Source organism: Anser cygnoides, chromosome 2 (assembly GCF_040182565.1).
Source record: "Anser cygnoides isolate HZ-2024a breed goose chromosome 2, Taihu_goose_T2T_genome, whole genome shotgun sequence".
Lineage (NCBI taxonomy): Eukaryota > Metazoa > Chordata > Aves > Anseriformes > Anatidae > Anser > Anser cygnoides.
In genome coordinates, this window is record NC_089874.1 from 109,699,559 (window position 1) to 109,724,812 (window position 25,254).

General features: G+C 40.5%; 1 protein-coding gene across 4 annotated transcripts in view; it reads right to left on the reverse strand.

Annotated features, from left to right (window-relative positions):
• RAB12 (RAB12, member RAS oncogene family) overlaps positions 1–9,786 on the reverse strand; it is a 45,928-nt gene extending 36,142 nt beyond the window's left edge. For all 4 annotated transcript variants that reach the window (XR_007168436.2, XR_007168435.2, XR_007168434.2 and 1 more), the window contains exon 1: positions 9,417–9,786. Coding sequence is in view for 1 of the 4 variants with exons in the window: in XM_048077156.2 (XP_047933113.2) it covers positions 9,417–9,666 (250 nt within the window). In the remaining 3 variants the exon portion in view is untranslated. The remainder of the gene's footprint in view (positions 1–9,416) is intronic.
• Positions 9,787–25,254: the final 15,468 nt, after the last annotated feature.

The following is a 25,254-nucleotide window of genomic DNA, read 5'->3' on the forward strand; positions in this document are numbered from 1 at the left end:
ATTTCTACTTAACTTTAAAACAGACTATGCAAACTAGTAAGTTTTAGAGAAGCGCATTCTTCTATAGAACTGTTTGAATCATTTAACACTTAAATCAGACAGCTTGCCAGCGCTAAGCAAAAGTTGCTCAACTGATTTTTATAATTAGTAATGCTCAGCAAGCATCAACACAATACCAAAGCTTCCCGTCTGCCAACACCGAAGGAAAAGACTGGCAACTTTCCTCTTGCAAATGAAGAAATAAATCCCTAAGCCTGTCAGACTCCAGTGCTGTGTTTCACCATATACCTGCCAAAGGTACAGCTTTGAGTTCATACACAAACTCATAATTTAATTAGAATAATACATACGTTGGTCTTCCACTTTAATTTCAAACATCATAAGAAAAAGTTCAACGAAACAAATAAGTTAGCTTGACTAAAGTCTATGAATATAACTACATGTGAAGCTTTGCTATCCACTTAATTTCTCCAATTACTAAAAACCGGAGGAAAAACTGTTAACAGTCCCAGGAAGTCAATCAGGAAACTCATGCTTTCCACTGTTACATACAACAAATACTTGTTAGGCACACATGGCACAGAGGTAGACAGCTGGGTCTTCCCATTCACATACACCGACCATGAGGAGCAGTCTCGGGTGCTCTGATACTTGTAGTTGTAGAACATGCTACTCCCATTCTTCAGAAAAATAACTGCTAGCAGTCCTTTTAAGCCCCTCCACTCAGCTAATGGCAGAGCAGGTATTAAGTCTGCTCTTAAATTTTTATTATTTTATTTTTAAGGAACTGCTTTGTGACACTGCAGTATTGATGGCAAGAATATTTGATAAATTCTTTAAAAACCTTGCTTCAAAGAGCTCCTAATGTACAGTTGCTCCCAGTTGCATACAGATCAGGAAAACCCAGGGATCAATAATCACCGCTGGCAACAGCACCAAATCTGAAAAAAGCATTTTACAAGGGCACAGGATTTTAAAGGTCTCTCTTTACCTTACTCTGTAGCTTATTAGTGGTATTTTGAAAATTTTACACAAAGCACAGTGCTTTTGTGGTGAAAGCAGGTAAACTCTGGATTAAAAGTATACTTCATACAAATAAGAGCACCTACTAAAACATGCACTCAACTGAAGTAATGCTTTTTCCAGGAAAAATAAAGGGCTACTAGACCACAAGGCAAATAGAGGGGGGTTATTTGCTTATTAATTTATTGAGTCTATTAAACACACAGCTAAGCAAACTGTCTGTGCTCCCTTCCAAAATAAACAGCCCTAAAAGAAAGAACAGGCACTCAAAATAGAAGCGCCCTAATGAAGTTCTAGATAAGGGCAAGTCAGTGACAATGACGTATCTTATAACTGCCCCAAACTTGACACTGTTCCAGACTGAAAAAAATCCAATAAAAATTTAGCCCGGAACAGATTTTAACATAGATTTTAACATTTCTTGCCCCAAACAGGAATGAAAAGCTCCCTACTAAAGCATAAACTGAAACACACATAACTGTGTCTTGTTTCTCCCTTTAAAGCTAAAACATTTTGTCTAGAAATAAACACCGAAGAAAACTTCTCACTATGCATTCTGCATTTAAGCTTTAATTAAATCTTATTTTTTTTTTTTTGCCTAAGTGGCAGAAAAAGGAAGTGGAAATGTTTTGCTTAATGCACACAGTGACCTTAAGAGGCCAAGATTTCCTGATCACGAAGTTCAAGCAGGAGCTGGGAAAACAGATGGAAACAGAGCACACAACCCCTGCCTCCAGCTAAAATCGATTCCAATAGATGACATTTTCAGAGGCCCATTAGCTATGCGCATCAAAGCCGTTCAATCAGTGAAAAACAATCAGACCATATCTGAAGAAACACAATCGGTTTAAAAACCCAGGGTTTGTGTCCTGAAGAACCAGCCAAAAGCGACCGAATTCAAAGACTGGGTCGGTTTGTTTACTTTGGGCATCTGACAGCATTGCACAGAGAAGTTTTCCTGCTTCCCTACAGCCCATGGCTCAGGTCATGGGCTTCCCAAGGCAAGAACCACCTCTGTCACCAGTCTGCACAGTGTCTGCTGTAATCCAGCCCTGCCCTGTGACTAAGCACTAACCACAAGGCAGTTCTTGCACCTGCAGCCTCTAGGAACTGCTGAAGTCAAAGAAAAAACACTCAGCGGTTTCGGTACTCATTTCTACCCTCTTGCTGGGGGAGGAGGAGGGACAAGAACAAGGCACAGGGGAGCGGAGGAAGGTTACTAAAATTGTTTTGGAAAAAAAATAAACCGTCATATTTAACTTTAATGGAAGCTGGAAGGCATGCAGGTAATTTTGAGAACCACCAAAGTGGAAGTACCCCTCTCAAACCGCACATTATAAGAGTAAAGATCACAAAGAGATGTGGAAGCACTAAGCGTTAGTCACATATGAGCCAGTTTGGGGATTGCTTTAGAGGCAGGTAAAGCACGCCGTCCGTAAAGCTCTGCAGTGTAATTCTAGAGCCATTAACATGCGGAAACTTGAGACTGCTCGCCTAAAATAAAAGTCTACACGGACCTCGACTGGCAACTGCGCTACAGACCGAAACGAAACAGACACAACAACACACAAAAAAGTAATATACATGCAGCGACTACATTTTTAAGGTACAGTTATAATGAGTTTTTGGGAATCTGACGTTGATTTCTGAATGCCTGATATACTGTTTATGGACGTCTCAGTTGCTCGGTACTTCCAAACTCAATGAGAACGGAGGAAGTCATTTCTTTATAATTTTACTGTCTGTGAGAATGCGAAGTCCTTCAGAAAGCGTAAACTTTTTACACTATTTACAGTGCTAACTTCAAAGCACGGACCAGAATTCTGATAAACACAATGAAGTAAAGGGGATAATGGAATGAATAAGATTCGCTGGGCTTTCTTGAAGATAAAAATATTACAAAACTCCTCATTACAGAACAGAAAAACATCGTGAGCTACTGGTCTACAACTACCTGACCTTGAAAGGAAAATCAACTGTGAAAGAAAAATTAATTAATAGAACTCCAGATTTTAAAAAGGCTGAATCTATTCCAAAATGGGACTGAATTTAGGATTTTGGTTTGGGTACTGAGTTTTCCACTCCTTAGATGACAGGAGAAATAAATTGTAAAAGTGTTGCCATATGCTGTTAAATAGGTGCAGTCTTAAAAAGCGGGAACATCAACCCTCTCCCTCAGTTAGGGACAGCCCAGAAGAGAAGCGTCTCAGACACGTCAGGCTTTCTGTGATGAAAGGCACTCCACAGAGAATCTCCTCCATTTCATGGTTCAGCTGAAAACACGAGTATTCTGCAAAGTGCGTGCGCTATTTTCACCAAAGGAACATTTGAGTTCACAACTTCCAGAAAGAAATACGAAAGTCCATAACAGAATCACATGCCCCCCCCTTTTTTTTTTTTCCTTTTGCTCCTGACACTCTCAGCTGTTCACAGCCCAGACTGAGTTTGACAGCTGCATTCCACTCTCCTTCCAAACCAAACTCCACATGCGACACCACTCAAGTGGGCTCTTGGTTTTTTCTGCTCTTTTACTTGCATATTCTCATACATTCACTGACACTGGACCACGAGATATTTGGAGAGCTCTGTAGTGTTGATATAACCCAGTAGCTGAACATTTCTACCAGTTTAGAGCAGCAGGTTTACAAATGACAAAATCAATTGCAAATTTACTCCTTGGTAATTCAAAAAATAAAAATAAAAAAGTAAATTAAAAAAAGAAAGAAAAAAGAAAAAAAGCTCCCCAATACCCTGCTCCTGAACCCTGATAATTTATACCACCTTGCTACTACACTTTCCTATTTTAAAACACAGTTTTGAGCCCCTTATGAGGGCTCAAATGGTTACGCGTGGAAAATAATTGCTGACTCCACCAGATGCTGTAAAACACGCTTAGCTGACACATACTCGGCAAACAATTACTTGCTAGCTTCTTTCAGTTGTGGTCTCCAGCGTCGATTACAAGTGACAGCACTACTCCTAAAAGGTGGAAGGCAGTTTCCAGGGAACACAGGCTTCTGTTCAAAGATGCATTTCCTAAACCCATGGTTACAGAGCTGAAAACAAACAATGCGAGTTACTACACGCTCCCCAATTATCTCAAGGTTTTGTGTAAGGTTAAATTGTTTTCTGTGCGAGTTTCCAGCCTCCCGCTCTCTGCTATTTGTAGTTTGTCGAGTAACTGCAGCACAACACCAATGAGATATTTGTTAGTTTTATTTATGCTAACCTACGCTAGCCAAAAAGCCTGTATATAAGAGTAGACATACATTAATATCCTGGAAAAATGAAGATAAGGGTTAATTCTCACATAAATATTTAATATCATTGATCAGAACTTTCTTCCTTTTGTTTTGTACAACAGCAAAGATTTATCAGAGTAAGTACAGAGCTGATGTGGGGTACAAAGCCAATAAAAGGCTATCTGATCGCTACTTTATCACGATGTGGTAAAGCAAAAGACGTCTATTTCTACCCTTTCCTCCCTCTCTCCACTCCAATTAAGTTTTCAGTGCCATCTTACGGAAGGGAAAAAATCTTCAAAGACAAATTAAAACGAGTTATACTTATCAGAAAGAACTCATGGACGCGTATAAGTGTAGCAAAAATGTACAAAAAATGCTACTCTTCTAGTTGATGCAGGAAGTTTTTCAGAAAATTGTATGTAGATTGTTCTTCATCTCAGATTACAGCAAGTTACTAAACTTGCTTTTAAAACACAGGTTTTTATCATGATTTACCGAAAGATTATTTTTCAAGTGGTTAATAGGACATACCACGTTCACATCGCATGTGAGTGTAAAATATCGACAAGTAAATAAAAATAAGGACGAACGTAACGGGCTGTTCTGAAAAAATGAACAATTGATACTAAAAAAATAATCAGGCCATTAATTTAAGTGAATATAACTAATATTGTATGAAAAACTTATGGGAATGAAAACTACACACGAACGTTGTTAGTCCAACTTTTAAAGACTAAAAACCAATGAAGGAGGTTGAATTAACAGCAGAAAACCAAAAATATACATATACACACACACACGTATGTGTACCTATGTACTGATCTATCATGCGTATGTATTAAAAACAGAAGATACCTTGCTTAAAGTTGCTCTGATAGAAGTTTAACCTAAAGTTTTCACCACTGCTGTTGCTTATTTGTGGAAGTTAGGCATTTTGCTTGTGTATTTTAAAAAGAAATGTCAGGAAAGAGACTGCTTGGAAGAAAAAGCTACAGAGCTCAGTAAACCTAATGAGCTCCCAACGTACACACCAACATACTGTTTCACGCTAACATTAAAGCAAAGTGAAACAGGGTCAAAGAGCAATTTTTGTGAAGTCAAAGGAGTCTTTCACCGCAGCACATTAGCATGCCAACAGGCTACAATTTAGTCCAAAGCAGATCGCAACCTTCCCATCCTGATCCACAACAAAACTTCCCATCACAAACTTAGCCGAGTAGCTCGAGCTATGATTTTGCTTACAAAAAAAAGTACTGAAGGAAGCTTTAGCATTTTCTTCAAGCGGTACTGTGGTGTCCCATGAATCGCTGCTAAAAGGAGCTGGCAGCAAGCCTGTAAGGGCACCTGAACTCTTACATTTTCAAAGGCAAGGCCTCTTTCCTGGGATGCTTTCACAATCGAGAAGAGCTGAAGGGTAAGACTAGGCCTCAGAAACTTTACATACTTGGCCAGCTCGGAAAAGACAAGCAGGGGAGCTCTACTTGATTTGGAGGAGCAGGAGAGTCAGCCGCCTGAGAAGTGAGTCAGTGCAGGGCCTCCGGGTTGGGTGAGCAGGAACCTCAGGTTCTGAGATTAAAACCAGAATTTTGCCTGTGGCAAAATAGGGTGGAGAGGAAATAATACTGAGTACAGGAGCTCTGTAGATCTGTCATGGAAGAAAAATAGCATGGAGATTGATAATGAGCGAAGACTTAGATACAGATAGGGCAGACAGTCCTGAGGGTTAAAGGGCACACAGAGGCCTTTGAAAAATAAGAGGACTCTTTATTATAGTAATTATAATAACATCACTACTGAGATCTGAATGAAGATGTATTTCTTTGGGGATAAAAATACTTTGGGGAAAGTAAGGGAGGGGGGAAAGAAGGAAAGGCAAAAACTTCTCCTTTACCACCCATCTTCAAACCTCCTCACAACCATGCCAGTGAGTATCTCTCCACTGGCTCTGGAAAGATCACATTTTTTTATACCTAATTTGGCAAATTTGGTTTTCATTGTCAAGAGTCTGAAAAACCTCCAAGTGATAGTCCTGGATCTTTCTCCTTTGTGAAAAAGGCAGGTGCATGGAGATCAGATAAAGACTCATAAATCGGGGGAATTTTTTCATTTTAAAATAAAAGTGTGTATGTGTGTATATTTATATATATACACACATATAGATATATAGTTGACAAACTTAATATAATGCCAATATTACCTTTGAATAAGCATTCTTCCACCATGGAAAAGAAGTTACCTTAACTACTTTGGATTTAACACTGGCATGAACCCAGCAATTTTACATCACTGTAGATACGGAGTAATGTTCCTAAAGAAAATTTCTCTGCCCAAAGAAATAATAAAAATAAGTTATAACCTAATAATAAGAACAAATATTCAAACCTAGCATGTAAAATTGGAAACAGCAGCCTCTATTTCTCATTTGACAACAGTGTGCAAAAGTCAGTAAATATTTGAGCACAGTGAGTATTCTCAGTACTGTGTAAATAGCAGATTAAGTAGACACAATATTCTATGCAACTTAATGCCCAAAATAAATACATCAAAAGAATTTTAGATCAACAGCACATCGTGTGCCATTATGAATAATGTGCCAAAATCTGCCAAGCTATTTTTGAACACTTTCAAAGAACTTCAGTGTTTTGAGATGAGACAGAAGACGTTGATATGTTTTTATTGCAGAATTTACTTCACCAATCTGGCAAATTTAGTCCTTGTAAATTAACATTAAAGTACTGTATCTTTTTTAATTGAATCCACACCTCCCCACTCATGCAGAAACACTCAATTTTTCCAATTACCTGGCATTATTATCCTAAGCAGCACTTAGAGACAAAAGTCACCCGGTCACTTCTAATACGTTTTGGACAAGGAAAGTTTATGGACATCGCTGTCAGAGAAGACTTCTGAGTAGCCTGCACATTTCCATGCAAGAGGTTAAGGTGTTAAATATTATTCTGCTTGGCCTATACTTCCAGAGGCTTAGTAAAAACATACAAAGTAAGGTGGAGACCACTAACCAAGGTAAGGGAGTTAATATGTATTTTAGGGTTCTGTTTAAAATATGCCTTCAATAAGATAGGTAGATACAGCAAATTTTAACCGTTCTTTAATAATAGTCATTTCAAATTTAATCTCAAGGTATATTCTGTTTACATAACTTCCCCTGAAATGAGATCAGTCACACGGTTTTCAATAATGTTTCAAAACACATTCTACACTTACACTTCTTGAAAATCACTGCAGTAAGTAGTTAGGAAGGAAGAGTTTTATGATTTCAACTGTGTATCAAAGTCTGACTTCAGATCATTTCTGAGTGTGGGTTATTTTCCATCCACCTAACACGTAAGCAGCGGAGGTTACTTTTTCTTACTCTACGGTGCAAAACAGCCAGGTGCGAGCTTTCAGTCCTGACTGCGAAAAGCTCTTTCATTTAGCAGTTGAAGGATCTGGGGGAATCTCAACAGCTCTCAACTTTAGTCAGAGGGCCTTGCAAGAATGCCATTACTGTCAAGTCTTTCTTCCATGTGTTTTGGCACAAGCTGATTTCCCTATGCTGCTTTATGTTGGCACACTTTGTACATTAAACATTACGTAATCTTCTGTCTAGCAGCACACCACCATTTATTTCCTGCCTTTTTTTTTTTTTTGGAAAATAAGGAAGCTTCTCTGCCTCAGTCACTGTCTCGGTTATCTAGCAAATCAGTTTTGCTTACAAGGCACCAGACTGGAAGTCTGGACTGGGGTCTAGGGCGCGTCCTCTCAGGTCTCAAGATTCGCGCCAGGAAACTAACCCGAGTTAACAGAGAGCAGTCCAGCCCCAAAAGAGCACTGAATGTAGGTCAGCCCAAAGGAGACGCACGCGAGTTCAAAACCATACATAATCCTGGAGAATTAATAAAGAATACAGTCCTCTGTCAGTTCTTCCCTAGCTCACCATATGCTTAACTAAACCAGCCCATCTACAGAAACCCTCAGCGTTTCTTCATGACAACACATCGCTTCAGGATTACGTCTCTGACATGTTATCACTTCCTTCTAACTTCTGAAAAGTTAAGTTACTGGCTTAAATACGTCAACACTAACAGGCTGCTAAGAAGAGGAGCCACAGCTCTATCAGATTTGGAGTTTTAAAGGACCTAGGAAAGAATAAGAACAAAAGAACTGACAGAACACACATTAAAGTGAAAACAAGGATAACTGTGTTATTCTGTCACAGGAAGATCATCTTGAAAAGTAACAATCTAGTTTCTAAAAGGCGATACAGTCACTTTCCATCAGATGCTATGCCCTTCCTCACATTTCAAGCTGCAATTAAGCTACGCACACGTACTTTACAATGACACAGACTTAACAACCACCTCGCTGCAACACTCAGGAGTTCAGTCCCAAGAGCAGGTCTCTAATAACGCGGACTCACTAGCTTGCTTTCCGCCCCTTACACACTCAGGCATTGAGACAGGAGGCATTACGCTACCTCAAGGGCTTGCACCAGTGACTAAACCACGCGCAAGACGCTGCTCTACAACACTAGGAAGTCGCCCTCCGGTTTGCTGGGCTGGAGCAAAACGTGCAGTATGCTCGAGAGGTACTCTTCAAGAAATAAACCATTAGCTTCCTCCGATCTAATATTGCGGAGGGTTTTCTGATGGAGGTACAACAACAACAATCTGGAGTTAACCGGGCTATCACCTGGAATAGCCTTTGGAGTCCCACCAGCTACGTGTCGCACGACTCCCCGGCTCCTGAAATGCTCCTGTTTCCTCACACACGACACCACAGCGACCTGTCTCACCAACCACCCCTAATTTATCTTCTTTAAACTGTGTTTTTTTGCTAGCGCGAACGAAGCAGGACACCACACACCTTCCCCAAACTTGCTAGGACGCCAAGGACCCCCACCACTTTCATAACCGAGCGCCGTAAAGTTTGGCACAAGGGCCCTGCGCAGGGGCTCCCCTGGGAGCAGAAGCCCCCCGGGGGTGTCCCACCGCCCCCCAACCCACCCCGGTGGCGGCCCCGGGAGCCACGGGGCAAAAGGGACGAGGAACCGAGGCCCGGGCCGGTGTTTACACGGCCACACAGCGCCGGGTGGGCCCGGGGAGCGGCGGGGCGAGGACGGGACGGGGCGGGACGGGTCGGCCTTACCCACGGTGGACTTGCAGGCCTCGCAGAAGGTGTCGTCGGTGAAGCGCTCCATCAGGCTGGTCTTGCCCACCCCCCGCGAGCCGATGATGATCACCTGCAGCTTGAAGTCGGCGGGGCGCGGCGGCTGCTTCCTGCGGCGGGCCTGCCCCCCGGACAGAGCCGGCGACCCCCCCGCCGAGCCCGCCCCGAGCTCCAGCCCGCCGCCGCCCCCCGCCACCCTGCGCTGCGGCAGCCCCGAGCCCGGCTCCATCAGCGCCGCATGCGGCGCCGCGCTCCCGCTCCCCCTCCCCGCCTCCGCCGCCTCCTACGCCCTCCGCCCGTACCCTGCCCAGCCCCGGCTCGCCCACAAGCCACCACCGCCCGCGGCCGCCCCGCCACCGCCGCCGCCCGGCCCGAGGGGAGCGGCGCCGGCAACGGGAACGGGAACGAGAACGGGAACGGGAACGGGAACGGAACAACTCCGTGGCGCCGCCGCCGCCGAGCCCGGCCCGGCAGCGCAGCGCCCTCTGCAGCGCCGGAGCCGCGGCCCCGCGCCGCAGTGCCGGGGGCGGGGGGCGGCCCGCACGGCTCCGCCCCGCGGGCAGGGCAGGGACCGCGGCCTGGGTGCTCGTGGAGCGAGGCCTGGCCGTGGTTTGAGGCCCTCGGGTCGTGGTGGGGTCTGCCACAGCCCGCTGCAGGCGGAGCCGGGCCCCGGGCGTGATCCTGAGGTGGCGAAATGGACGTGGCCCGGGTGCCTTCCCTGCCCGTCCCGGCACCGAGGCGCTGTTCGTCCGGGGTGGGCTTCGCTGCCAAACTCAAACCTCTGTAAACACGAACCTCTTCCCAACAACATAGACTAGGTTATTTACCTCAAATGCTAATTCCAAGGAAAGTTAATAAAGTGTTGGGAGAAGCAACGCCACGAACGGTGCAACTGATCAGAACAAGCGTTTGCTCCCCATGACTTTGAGGAAATTTCACCTTTCCCTAACTGCTCAGGGGTTACAGGAGCTGGGTTTTTCAGAACTGCCCCCTACAAAGGTACAGGCGTGCCTGTTGGGGCTGTGGGGAATTCAGTTTTAACTGGCCCACAGGTGGGTGCCGTGCTCCTCTGGGCATCACAGTTACGAGCATCCAAAGCTAGTGGACATTTGGGAAGATTTAGTCTAATTTCCTAGGTTCTCACTATGATTTTAAAGCTACACAATTCCAGAAGGGAATAACAAAAGTGGGATTTACACTTAAGGAACCATTGCTTCACAGGAGTGATTTTCTCAAGAGCTAATTTTCTTGAAGAAACGAGACAGCTTGACAGTGAGGCCATATTGTCAAGGACAAAGGAAAAAGAACAGAGACCAAGAACAATTTTAACATAATTCTTAATTTTCACCAATTTACATCACTAGAAATGGTGGCACTTCTACAAGCAAACAAGGACTAAAACTTAAAAAAAAAACCAAACCACAAGAGTTAACAAATCAATCCCGGCACTTCTTGTGCGTTACTCTCCTCCCACCATCTTCTTATTGATCATTTCCACTGCTATGATTAGGTATTTAAAGGGGCAATCCATCACCGAGAGTGAAATAATCTAGGAAGCAGAGCATCGTAACAGAAAACTATTTTATTTTATTTTATTTTATTTTATTTTATTTTATTTATTTATTTTTCTTCTTAGGCCCTTCCTCTAGAATTATAATTTTTTCCAAAATCAGGCATTTACTCTGGCACATCTCTGATTCTGACAGATTCTCAAGATTGCTCAAATTTCCTTAAATTGTGCAGATCACTAGGCATTGTGTAGTCTGTTTCCACACATCTGTTTTCAGTCATTAGAGTAGCCCCAATTCCACGTATTATTTTATGTCCTACTAACTCACATTCAAACAAGGTAATTCAAACAAATCCAGGTTGACTGCTCTATTTCTGTACCTGCACATAGTCAGCAACATCAGTGCTCGTTTTCAGTCCCTCATTAGATGAAGCAAACTGTGAATACCAGGTTTCAATTGCGTAGCCGTGCGTGCGTGGTATTTTTTGAGCGGTTCTGTTCAGCAGGAGAGCTTTTTCCTGGGTAGTCAACAGCGGTGCCATACCCACATGAGCCAAGTGCCTGCCTTTGTGCCTCCAATCTGTCATGTGTTTTCTAGCTTATTTTCTTTTTGTATTCCTCTCTGGCTATTTCTTGGGACAACCTCAGCAGGCATGTATAAATTATTCACGTTAGCCAGTTTGAGGCACCAAAACTTTTCCTTCAGTGTCTGTTTTCAGCTTTCCCACTCAGAGATGTGTACCCAACTACAGAGTATAGCAAGAGGTCCTCTTTTGTCAAGATCAAACTACAAACATCAGGCAGGATAAAGAGCACCTGGACAATCCGCAATACTGCAGAAATTAGTTAGTCATTCCTCAACTATTTTACTCCAAACAGAACAAGTATTTTTACTGCTGTTTTTTTTTTTTTTTTTAATTCCTTGGCTTGGATTTTCTTTAAAAAAACAGATGATCAGTAGTTGCTGGCAGAAAAGATTTTTGGACAGATTTTCAAGATGGTCTGAATTTTGCAGCTGTATGTCAGACAACGTCATTCATTGCGTGCAATGTAATTCCTTATCCAAGGAATTGGATATTCCACAGTATTAGTTTTTTGGTGTTGCTTGACATCTTTGGATGACCCGATCAGCACTTTGATCTCTCTGGCTGCGAGAGCTGAGGCTCACGCCTTCATCTAGATCCCTTTCTCTCCTACCCACACCAGAAAGCAATCATTAGTGGAAATCATTATCGAAAACACAAAGAATGGTTTTGTTGGCTGAGCCGAAAAGGGATGGTAATTAGGAACTGTAGATGACACTTAGGAACTGTAAAGTGTGCTCTATGGCATAAAGAGATTATTCTGAATTAGGATTAAATAGAGTTTAAATTAGTTCACCTTATCATAGGCGAGATTCTTTAACTTTTCCAAGTTTTAAAAATGTATTTCATTTCAGAGAAAAAAAAAGGCTTGGAATTGAGTTGCACACTGTTATAACGTGGATCGATTTGACTGAGGGTATGATTTTTTTTAAACTAAATACTGTTACCATTCACACTGTGAATACCGTTTTACTGCTACAGAGCTTTGTATTGGTACAGTTCGTATATTTTCCCTAAATGGGAGTATGTATGTACGATGTACTAAGCATATGTGCATGAGTAGAATCTTATCTATACCAGAAGAATGTACTAATATTACTATAGCGATAATTTCCGGTAAAGATGAGCAACTTTTATGGATACCTTGGCCTACACTTCAACTCATTTATGCATGCAAGTAAAATATCAACGTGGAAAAAGAAAACAATCAAAAACTAGCTCAAAAGGCAGAGAAAGAGATGGAATTTTGATTTCCTCATAATTGTTTGGTGAAAAACAATCAATATGCTAGTAGGCAGTGCAGTCGGAGTTGCAATGTTTTCATTACAAATGAAATTGGTATTGGCCAGCAGAAAAAAGCTTGGGGCAAAGCTCACAGGATTGGCACAGCAACAGAGAACAGGCTGACAGAGAACAAGAGCTTCCAACCTCTTGAAAAGCAAAGAATCAAAAGAAAAAAAAATGCAAAACAAAACGAAACAAAAATCTTAATAAGTAGATGTATGGGAAAAAAAAGGCTGTTTTAATGTATTTTTGAGCTGTGTTCGTAGGACAAATTTTATTTTATAGTCCCATCCCTCTTCTACGTCCTAGACACCCATAGTGCAGCTAGTACATGTGTTTATGTTTTTAGACGTGACAGATGAAGGGCTGCAATGTGATGAGGTGTTTGGAGATACCATTTTGTATCTATGCAGATAGTTTCCACTGTACAGCCTTTAGTGTATGACCCCATATATTATCTATCACCCTTTAGGCCTCAGATATTTTGACTATTTTTTCTTTTTTTTCAGGCAGATTTTTTCACTATCCACCATGTCTTGTGCTTTTTCAGGTTTGATCCAGGTTGAATTTATTTCAAGAGAAATATTTAAAAGAAAATATACGAAGAAGGATTCTTTTGGGAAGTGGGGGTGAACAGGGCTGATTAGCTAGAGCAGCCTAAATGGATGTTAAAACCAGCCTCGCTCAGCCTGGAGAATATTGATGGACTATTGACAGACCGGTCGTCTTTCCAGTGGAAGGAACTCTTGCTACTCAATTGAGGACAGTAGTACAGTTAATTTATATGTCTCCTTAATCAATCTTTCCCATAGTCTGTTCTGCAATACTGATGGGAACTATGTTACTATTATAATTCATTTATCTTTTCAATACCTATTTAAGGTATCATCATGCCTATTTTATAGATGGGAGACGGAGGCACTGGTGTTCTGGCTGTAGACCATTTTACACTGACTTGAAAAATTTTAGGTGATTATTTTATGTGCCAAGTCTTGAGGGTTTCCATTGTAAACTGGTTGGAACTTGCTGTTTTGGAATGGGCGGCAAAATGCTTTTTAAGACTATGGCAGTCAAAATGAATACAAGAGAGGGGCCGCAAGCTTAGTTGCACATGCCACCAGAGTGGAGTTTAAAACCAGGATTTTAAGGCTTATAGTGTAGTATGTGGTAAAAGTTACAGCACCTCAGAAGAGCAATCCAAGAAACAGTTGTCTTGAGCATCTCAGAGGAAAGGCTGAGCACAGAAATATACTTAGCATCTCTTCCATACATGAAATTTTAGACAGCTTTTTCGAGGTCCAAGGCAGAATCCAGATCCTCCCTCTTAGATTAATACCCTAAGTGTTCTGCTTGGAAAAATAAAGGAAAAAAAAAGTGTTCTTAACAGACAAATGAGTGCTTAATAGACAATTTTTTTCTCACATGTACTGAAGTCAGTGACTTCTATATTGCAAGCTTGAATCTTATCTTCTGTTAACTTCATTGCTTTTATTCTGTTCTGTAAATTTGTGAAAAGATATCAACAGTCTGTGTCTTTCAGCAACATTTTTTCCTTTTTTTTTTTTTTTATTTGGGGGGGCGGTGGGAGGAGGAGGGGGAAGACGGCTAGAAATAAGCAATTAACTTTTTCCTGCATTCAGAAACTTCATCTACTCTGAATAGTTTTCCATCCTTTTACAGGGATGTTATTCTCTTGTGAATTTGAGATACACTTTATGAATGATTTTTATTCTGAGCAATAAAACCCCTTTTTAATATGTTTGTTTCTCTCCAGACTTGAATATTTTACTTACCGTTTGAGTGAACTGGAAGAATCTGTTTCCTAGGCTATCAGAACCCATTCTTGGATTGGAAAGGTTAGCGGTTTTGAGGGGTATCACACTGTATTTCAGTTCCTTAATATATTTTTTTCTCTGAAAATTCAATGTTAGTATTATTGCATCCATATTGTTCTCATTTTAGACAGATTCCATACACACATGGGATATTTATCATCCAGTATCAGCATGTCAAATTAAGTATGATTAAATCAAAGTAGAAACCAAACAAAAATTAGAAAAAGTCTTGCTGCAAACAGCTCTGCACAGTCTTTATTGCACTATTGATTTTAAGCAGGTCTTCTCATTGATTTCGGTAGGGAGTTTGGTTAAAAATCAATAGCATGAGATGGCCTCTTGATTGCACCTCAAAATTTGTACAAAGACAATAAAGGGATTTTATGTGAGGGAGGGCCTTTTCACTACTACCATTAGTGTGAGAGTCAGTGGGTTATATTCTGATCACTCACTTCTGAACGAGTTTTCCTTTAACAGATGGTGCAGCTCATGCACAGAGAGAACAGGCTGTACACGTATAATTCATACCTTTCTTTATGCAGGAGTGAACAGGCAATGCCACAGATTTCCACATCATCCTGGGATCAGGATTGATTTCTATATATGTGGGGACCCTTAGGAGAGCTGGAAGGAAATAAGTCTCTTTAATGCATTTATAAATGTTCTGGATGCAAGACTCGAATGCATACTAAGTTTGCAGACAACACTAAGTTAGGAGGAGCTGTTGACTCCCTCAAGGGCAGAGACGCCTTGCAGAGAGATCTTGACAAATTAGAGGCTGGGCAATCACCAACAATATGAAGTTCAGCAAGAAAGAGTGCAGGATTCTGCACCTGGGATGGGGTAACTCTGGCTGTGTGTACAGACTGGAGGACAAGAGGCTGGAGAGCACCCCACAGAAAGTGATTTGGGGGTTTTGATCGACAGCAAGCTGAATATGAGCCAGCAGTGTGCCCTGGCAGCCAGGAGGGCCAACCGTGTCCTGGGGTGCATCAGGCGTGGCATTGCTAGTCGGTCGAGGGAAGTGATTGTCCCGCTTTGCTCTGCACTGGCATGGCCTCAACTTGAGCCTGCCAGAGTTCAAGAAGCATCTGGACAATGCCCTCTGACATACGGTTTGATTTTTAGGTAGTCCTGTTGGACTTGAGTCCAGGAGTTGGACTTGATGATCCCTGTGGATCCCTTCCAACTTGGGATACTCTGTGATTTTATGATTCTGTCATACTTAGATAAGGGATAGGAGAAACGGGTACTTAGTCCCTGTATTTAATGAATATGGGAAGGCAGAACACCTAATACACTTTAGCTTTTGCTATAGATTTGTGTGGTCTGCCACAAGAACTGTGGGCTGTTTTGTAAAGGCAAGCAGCTCCCAACCCCAATGAAAAGGCATCTTAAAAAGGTATTTTGCTGAATTCCTTGGTTCACAGAGAATTACAGTCATAAAGGAGCAACATCTTTCTTTTCATTGGTTTCAGTGGAATGACTTCATAATTACACAGTGGCTTCAGATTTGGCCTTAATTCTGTAGTCATGCTGTACATTCAGTTTTCCAGTTTTATATTTATTTTAAATGTAACAAGTTTCATTTTAAAAGAAGACAGTGGTTTTGAAAGCTTCAGTATATGTCAAAGAAATGTGAAACTCCATCCATTCATCCATCTATCCACGTCAAGCTGGCTTTACCGCTCTTCTCTTGGTCACTCCATGGTACCCAAAAATGGAAACAGAGACTGTATTCATTGACCTCTGTGGAATCAGACTGGATTTATACTGGTGCATGCTTTATTTTTTCTGAATCAAAGTTTGCAATAAACTGCAGAAGAGCACTGAAAAATGTAAAGAATGGTTTTGCAGATGCAAGCCTATTTACTTCAGTCCTGCTTCCAGCAATGCTTCAAATAGACTCAGATATAATACACTTGCTATTGAAGTGAGAAACTAAGTAGAGAGCAAAAAAAAAATCATACAGATAAATGGATTTCCAAGCAAATTCTTGGAATAAAATTAAAGTTAACGTTGTGACTACTGTAATGTGATAAAACACGAAACATACCTTCGAGGTATGCAATCTTACGGAGTTCAGGTTTTTATAATAAGCTTAACTGACCAAGTTTCCTCCTTTCAATTATATTCTTCTATTCTTCTCCCAGCAATTCCAGAGAGTTATTTGTTAGACAGTTTTTTTTTTTTTTTTAATTCATTTTAACAGAAATGATCTCTCAGGTTTGATAATCAGTATTTCAAGATCTTGAACTGTTAAGAACTTGCAATATTTATGCATTTCAAGACCACTAGGTGCTGCCTATTCACTGCAGTATATCAAACCTAAGCAGTCTCTTACAGTAAGAGGAAATATGTGAATTATTCACAGTACCAAACTGAATTTGAGACCTTTTGCTTCCAAATGTAGTCTGAAAAACTGAGAATAAAGCTAAAAATACAGCAGAGGGCTTATGATGTGTAATTAGTGGAGGCATTTTCTCAGCCGTTTAGTTTTGAACCCTTAATTAGTGACATAGTGAATAAAAGTTATCAAGAAAATCCTGCAGAAAGCCCTTCCAATGTTTTAAGAAAGGAAAACACAAAAAGCCCTCTCGTATTCTGGTCTGACTGGCATAGTAGGGATTTGCTGTCAGGCGATTACTGAAAATTGAAAAATGTAATTAAGGTTCACTTAAAAGTTTCTAATCTAACTTCAGCTCTGACGCTCATTATCATCTTAAATGTGACATCCATTGTTTCTTAAATAACAAGCAAAGAGCTGGGTTCTTACAGTTAACGCTCAATCCTTCCTAATGTATTTCGTTACCTGCTAATTCTGTACATGCAACTGCAGATTAAGGACAGGCAGCAATAGAAGAAGGAAGTTTTTCTGCATGGTTATAACAGAAAGAAGTAGTACAAATCTCTAGCTTTAAAGAAGCCTGCCTATGATAGTTGTAAATACGCTTAAGAATTAAATGCCAATAGCAGTCATAACATGTGAGTAACCAATTCACAGGCAAATGGAAGGTCATGGCTGCATGAAACAGCTTGGAAAAATTTGTGGTTTTGCTGTTCTTAACAAACCTATATTCCTATCTTCTAGAAGATGGACTGTGTTGAGAATAAACATGGGGCAAGAAATAGAAATAAGCGCATGGATAGTGTGTCAATATTAGCATATTACGATAAATGAAACTGCTACTGAAGTAAAACATGCAGTAAGAAGATAGCAGAGTTATTGCTGTTTTGTGTTTGATATCACTGTTCTCTTTTTTAGTGTAGAAGAGATGACATTTCGTTGTTCCTTTGACTCAAACTGACCATTTTTTGGTAGCAAGAATAACAGAAATGTGATACTGATGTTGAAAGACAGACCAAGCATTATCAAAAGTTTATGAAAAGATTCAGATAAAAATTTGCAAGACTTGTTTTCTCAATGTCAGTAGAATGATGCTAAGATTGTAGCTGTACCCATATTGCTTGCAAGGTTTGGAAAAGAAATGCTTGAGTAAACAATAAATACAGTAAATTAGTAGCCAGGGTAAAGAGATTTATCGCCTCTGTAAAAAAAATCTGTCTATTAATGCCTCATGTAAAGATTGTCTGAAGGGAATAAGTAATCAAGTGACTGAACACTCAGGAGAGCAGGCTAGCAATAAGGTAAAGTTAATAGGGAAGATTCTGAAGAAAGAATTTTTGGTTTAGAACCCATAAAATCCTGCATGTTCAGCTTCCAGTTTCCCCTCTCTTTAATAGTGTTGTGGAGATCATACAACCCAGAATGATGCTATGATCCGGAATGTGAATCAAAACACACACCATGTTATATTTATCTGCTAGAAATCCCAACTCCATTTAAGCTAATTGGATTTCACCTCTGATTTCAGTCAAGCGAGGTCTCATCCATCACTGCTTTGGCTTTTCTTTCACTTGAAGCATTGGATAAGAAGTGTGGGCTGCTACTGGTTGTGTGGAGCAGGCATGACATTCCCAACCACACTTCACATTTTTCAAAGCTACAGCCAGGTTTGGGGCCACGCAGTCACAGTATTCTCTGCCACAGATGTTCTCTCCTTTTGCAGAGCAAAAGAGTTGGCATCAACTATTCATACTGGCAGCGTTGCGTGACATTTATACAAATGTGGACAAAAGAAAAATGGTATGTACTGGAGGTGGGAGCAGTCAAGCTCATCTGTTCCATGTCAGTACTTTGTTGTAGTGCACGTTCTCTTTCTCAGCTCTGAAGATGAGCATGATTTGGGGAAGACTCTAATTGTCCGCATCGTTCATTTCTCTAGGGTATTTGCCAGAAAAAAAAAAACAGCTTTACATCATGTTTGGAGTACTGAAGAGGTACTGGTGGCACAGCCTGCCCTGAAGAACAACGGCGACCAGTTGTATGGTGTCAGAGCTTTAAATTCCAAGCTCCTGAAAACCCATCAGCTATCTAAGTGGGTTATTTTTCAGTTACACATGACAAGCTTGACCAAAGGACCTGCTTAGTGCATGTCACTGTTCAGAGATTAACGTTTAAATGCCAGGCTTGTGTCTGATCACACTGTTGCCCGAGTTACAAGGTTTAGACCTTTCTTTGTAGTGAAGCTGGCTTCTTTATGACAGTGATGGTAAGATCACTGTAACAAACTGGAAGCATCTTCTAAAATTAAACATATTTCTATCAATAATTCTTGCACTGATAAAAATCTTCTTGAAATGTTATTAAATAACACCAAGTTTCAAATTATCTTAGAATTCTGAAGACATTTTAGTGAGGATTTCCAGCATTGCTCTAGAGAAAGTGAAGGAAACTCAGGATCTACTTATTTGATTAAATCCCATGCAAGGTAGCAAGACAGTTGATTTATTAACATTATAAACTTAAACTGTCAATAAACATATTTTCAGGGAAGATAGATCTTTCTTTCCAAGCAAACTTGTTGTGTTTATTTTAGGGTGAACTGTGCATCTAATGAGTATTGATGCAGTAGTGTTGATTTCTCCGGTGTGTTTGATATAACACCAAACCTTCTGAATAAAAGATGTGCTCCATATTGGACAACCAGCATGCACAGTATATACATTTAAAACTAGATTACTGAAGTGCAACTGGTAGTAAGCTGACATAGCTGTGTGTCTCCAGCAGGTTTTGAAGAGGTCATCAAAACAACTCTTTTCTATAGATTAAAAAATAAATAAATCGATTGTGTAGATGATGATGCAGAACCTTCACCTGAATGGTTTAAAGATGACAGAGATTGTCCAGGAAGTAGATAAGGAATATAAGAGGCTATAAAACGAGAATTCAGTTACCTAATTAAATGCAGTTACCCAGGACAAAGGACTGTGTTTCAGAAGAGCCACATCTGCAAATAGAAGTCACTACAGGGCACAGCAAATTTGGAGCCAGTTTTGATTGCTCTTCAGGAGGGCTACTTGGTCTTGGCTAGATGCCCTGTGCTTTCAGCTATGCTGTCTCTAGTATTCAAATTAACTCTTCAGGGGCCACCTCAGCTATGTCTGTGGTATGTTCTGTAGGCTTGCTTACTCTCTCTGTTGGTAGACAAGTGACTCAAAAGAGTTGAAATTCACTGTAGATGATCATCTGAAAATCAAGTCTTAATGCTAGATTTTAGGAATAAGGAGCAAAAAGAGATGGGGAAGTGACTTTGACAGCATGTATATCAATCATAACAGCATTACTAGAATACTGTCTCCATTTTTCATAGCTATTTTTCTAGAAGGATAAGGTAATCTAGTTAAAGGATACGGAAGAGTACAGAGCATAATGAGAGTATAGGCTCTGGGAAACAGCTTTGTGATGTAAGACTTCAGATGTTCAAGGTATTCAATTTATTAGAGAGAAATTCAATCACTAGATACTGTTATTTACACATGGAAAAACTAGCGCTCTGTCCATAGACCAAACACAGTTCCTGTGCATGGTTAAGGCTGCATACATGAATTCAACATGCAGTACAGCTGGGTGACTGGGCATGAGAATCTTTGGGCCGTAAGGGAAGGAAATGTCTCATGTATATCTCCAGATATTACCTACCCCTACTGCCACAGTCTGCAGAGGCCATTTTGCTGGCTGAGGATCAGCACTGCACGTCTACCTCCTGCACCCAAGTGCACATTCCTTCTTACCTTCTTGTGAAACTAGAAGCATTTTGTACCCTCAAAGATGACTTGCTCCAACAAAATATTAAGTAATACTCAATGCTTAGAATATCTAGGAGGTGAAAAAATCTAGGAGTCTGTTTTCAGATTCTTCACAATGGAGCAAACACTATATTAAAACTGTGGAGCCAAGCCTCTCAAACCTGTGTAGTATGGATCATATAACAGGATTATCTTTGTTATGTGTGCTTTCATATGAATTTACCCTGAGTTCCGCTTAACTCAGAAAGGATGGGTTTGAACAACTGAATAAACTAAAACTGTAGCCAATTTACGGTGATGGCACCAACAGGATTCTCTCCCCTCCAGTACTTCATACACGGATGGAATGCCCTACAACAGCTCCTTAGCAGGAGCTAAGGTGTCTCAGCTTCTCATCATTTATACTTCCTAAATGAAATGGCTTAGCTTTGTAATTTTACACACTAGAAAGGTAATTTATTACACTTTATATAGAAAGCCAAGTCTTAAGCAGAACATTCTTTCTTTGTTCAAAGAATCCTCTAAGACAGCAGAGATCGTTCAGATAGAGATTATCATGTTCTTGGTTATTCAGAACCACAAATACACATCCTGAAGGACTGCTGCATTTCCACCATATCTATATTTCCCCGGCTCTTCACTTAGCCATTGCCATGAAGGCAAGACAGTTCTGCTGGACTTCAGTTCCTTAAGCAACAAGAAAACTTAGGGTCTTCCTTCCAGCATTTCAGGGTCTTCCTTTCAGCTCAGAGGTCTATCTTGGAAAGCTTTGTTTTTCTTTCTGTTGTCTTTAGGTGGGTTTTGGGTGCCTCTGCCACCTGGAAATGTTGTGATGAGGTCTGTGGCTATCCATGCTTGGATTATTGACTTGTAACTTGTAGGGAGTTGAAAGAAAGCAGAATGCCTTTCTACCAGTGGCCTTATTCTCACAGCTTCACTTGAGTGTACTGTTCATTACTTGGTTAGAAAAGTCTGAGCTAAAAGTTTTCAGCATTTTTCTGAGCATCACATCTGTCCAGTCCCCCAGTTTGTGTCCCAAAGCAACTTTTTGGAGTTCACCCCACAGTTGCTCCTTTTCCTTGTGCTTTCCCTTCTTTATTTGATTCTTAAATGGTCTTCATCTTGTGACTTTTTTTTTTCTTTATGAAAGCCTTATTTTCTACCTAGAACAAACATCAGTAAAGATGAGCAAAGGAGATTAACTAAGTAAGTCCTGCAGAGGCACCTGCATAATATTATGCTTTTTAAAATTTAAACCTGAATTTTTAAGAGAAGGTGTTAATTATTGTATACTAGTTTAAGGACACTCTGTAATTACGTTTTCATTTTCAGTGACTTAACTGATAGCAGAGGGTGGACCAGTAATGATCTTTGGCTACACAGTGCTTTTTTTCTTTTCAATGAAAGGACAAAAGATAATTACAGCTTATTAATGGACAAGAGAACTGTTATATACATACAGAAAAAAAAATCATTAGCATCTTATTCAAAGCTTCAGAGGGAAAACATTCAATGTGTAGATGCATTCTGTTTTATGGACAGACTTGGTTTTTGTTTTTCCTCTGAACATTGTTTTTTTCAGAGGCTCAGTAACATTTTGCACACTGCATTATTGTGTTATTCAGCGTCATGTGTGGATTTCCATCTTATAGAAGGAGAAAACTACCAACATTCAAAGCACTTTTGGAATTGTTTTATTGGCTCTAGTTCAGGTGGATCTATCCTTTTTGCTTAACCACAGACTTGAAATACAGGAATTTAAAGAATGATATAAAATTTTATTGCTGCTGGAAAACTCTTGCAATCTGCATGCATCCCAAATAACATTTCAATATGCATTTTTGCTATTTTAAAAGATCAAATTTTCATATAACTCCAGTAACAACAGATAGTATTTGAATTTAAGCAGTTTCTGGAATATTTAATAAGTCTTTTGGCTGCAAAAAATCCTCTACATATTGCATTAATAAACCTAGACCATCTGCCTCCTTCCTTGATCAATGCATTAGTTGTTAGGGAAGGGATAAATCTGTACTGTAAATTGTAGCTATTTGTTTGCACTCCAAATCTTTTCAAATCAGCATTTTAAAAAAGCAAAGAGAAATATGTCAACCTCCCCAGTCCCTAACAAATATTACTATGACTCAGAAATGCAGTTTGAGATTAGGTTATTTCCATTTCAAAAGGAGCTTTGAGAAGAGTGGGTATGTGGAAGATGCAAAACCACCAGAGTCTTTGTAGACCACAATTTCTGAACCATAATAGACTTTTATTTATTGTTAATAAGATAAACCACAAGATGGCTCTCTAACAACAAAAATAGTAAAAAAAAAAAAATAAATCCAAAGCTAGTTTTAAAAATAGTTGTTGAGCTCTGACTGGGAGCAAGTTCATGGGCATAGACCTGTGAGTGGTGCTGTTGGAGCTCAGGAAAGACAGCTTAGCTACCCCTACAATATCAAATGCGTCATTGTTTTCGTTGTACCCCCCCCAATCCTGCATGATGTTATTTGCTTACGGGAAGCAGTTAGGATATAATAGCACTCAGAGGTTCAGCGGTAAATAGCCATGCCTACCTGTGACAAGTTAAGAGCGTATTTGTTATGTGGATGCTGAGTGCAACAGCACAAGAACTCATTGGCATTATTAGCTGAAGAATAATTTCAAAATAATTTATGCCCAATGTAGAGTGAAAAAAATGAAACATTTGTTCTTAAATTATACAATTTTGTTCTCTACTATGGTTTTGAAAGGAAGATAAGCATGTTCCAAGCTCCATTTATTTACTGAAATTACATACATAGTTATTAGTTGACCAATGTCCAGATTTACTTGCTGGAAAAGAAGACGTACATATGTGCAAAAGTGTGGAGAGAGAATATGCATGTTGAAAATACCCAGTAAAAGTATCAACCACAGCTGTGTGCAGTAGTAGTCTTAGGTGCATATGATCCAAAGTAGCTGCTAGAAAAGGCCATCTCCCAAAAGCATACACTGATTTTGCTAGACATGAGAAACTTTTCTATTTTTATCCCTCATCTCATAGGTTACTGCCAAAAAGCAGAACTTGCCTGCCTGTAGCAACGGCTAAAGCAAACTTCAGCTCTTTTAAGGGAGTCAACATTTTCAGGTCTACGTGGTGCCAAGCGCTGGACACGCAAAAGGCAAAGAGTCTAGGCTGACTTGGCTAGTCTATCTATCTGAACTCACCTTGGAGTTTACGTGCAAAATTAACAGGGCAGTAGAAGAAACAGGTTCAACATCTAAGGCTGATTTTCCCCTTCTTGTTTGTGTATCCTGGTCAGGATACACAGAACCAAGAGGATAAAACCAGAAATGGTCCTTATCTGCTTCTCGTCTGTTCGTCATGGCTGCTGGCTGTAATTCAGTAATTGCCCACGTGAGCAATTCTGTTCCATGTGAGGACAAAAATCAAATGGATTAAATTCACCTGTTTGAATTTTCCCCTAGATGGAGCAGAAGAGCTCTTGTAGTCAGTTAACAGCTCTCAGCTAAGAGTTATACCCATCCAATTCATAGCAAAGCAAAATAACAGATTAGTTTGAACTATCTTCAGCAGCTTGTTAAGATAACATGTCCTGAAATGAAGTGCTCCCATAGTCAGGCGTAGCAGAGATGTGATGTAGAATCTAGTTTTTCTTCCCTCTCAGCTGCTAGCTGCTGCCTCAGGTCTGCTACCTGACTGCAGCTGTGTGGAAAGGCTTAGTGGGTGCTAATAAATCAAAGGCAGGCACAGATTCAATGTGTTAGTGTGTTTGCTGTGACTGAACTTGGGATAGAGAGCTTAGCCGCAACCCATTGTTATTATGGTTCTGATAGAGACCATTTCACAGAGGCTTGTGGTGCTAGTAATGAAATATAAGAGGATTACTGCTTTGGACAGAGATTTATATCTAGTCTTCCCAGCTCTAATAAGAAATGGTCCTAAGCCACATAAAATGGGATCCAGACTTTCCTAAAGTTTAGCAGTGTTCTGAATGGAGACTTTGGTTCAGGCAAAATGTTTATAAACATCAACAGATCCACAGAACTGAAACTCTCTGAGACTCCTTGGCAGTCTGCACTACTCCCCGTGGAGCAGTCCGGCAAAATTACTGTGATAAAAGCTCTGCCTTGCAGTTCCTCAACCCCAACCCTGTCCGGGTTTCTCATAACGGGTTCCTGCTGCCGAGATGGCCTCTGTTGTTACTGCCCTTCAGATAAATCATCTTTTCATGGGGGTACCTGCTCTGTCTTGAGCTAAGGTTACAGGCAAGGCTAGGAGAGCTCTCTTACGTTGTTATAATGTGAGCATTGTTTAGTTGCCCAAGGGAAATCATGGGATAGATTATGTCTGTTGGCTGACACCAACGGAGACCCTGAAAGGGCTGGATTAAACTGGAAGTCACAGCTGTATTTTCCACACAATATTCCTGCCCTACTACTCTTGTAAC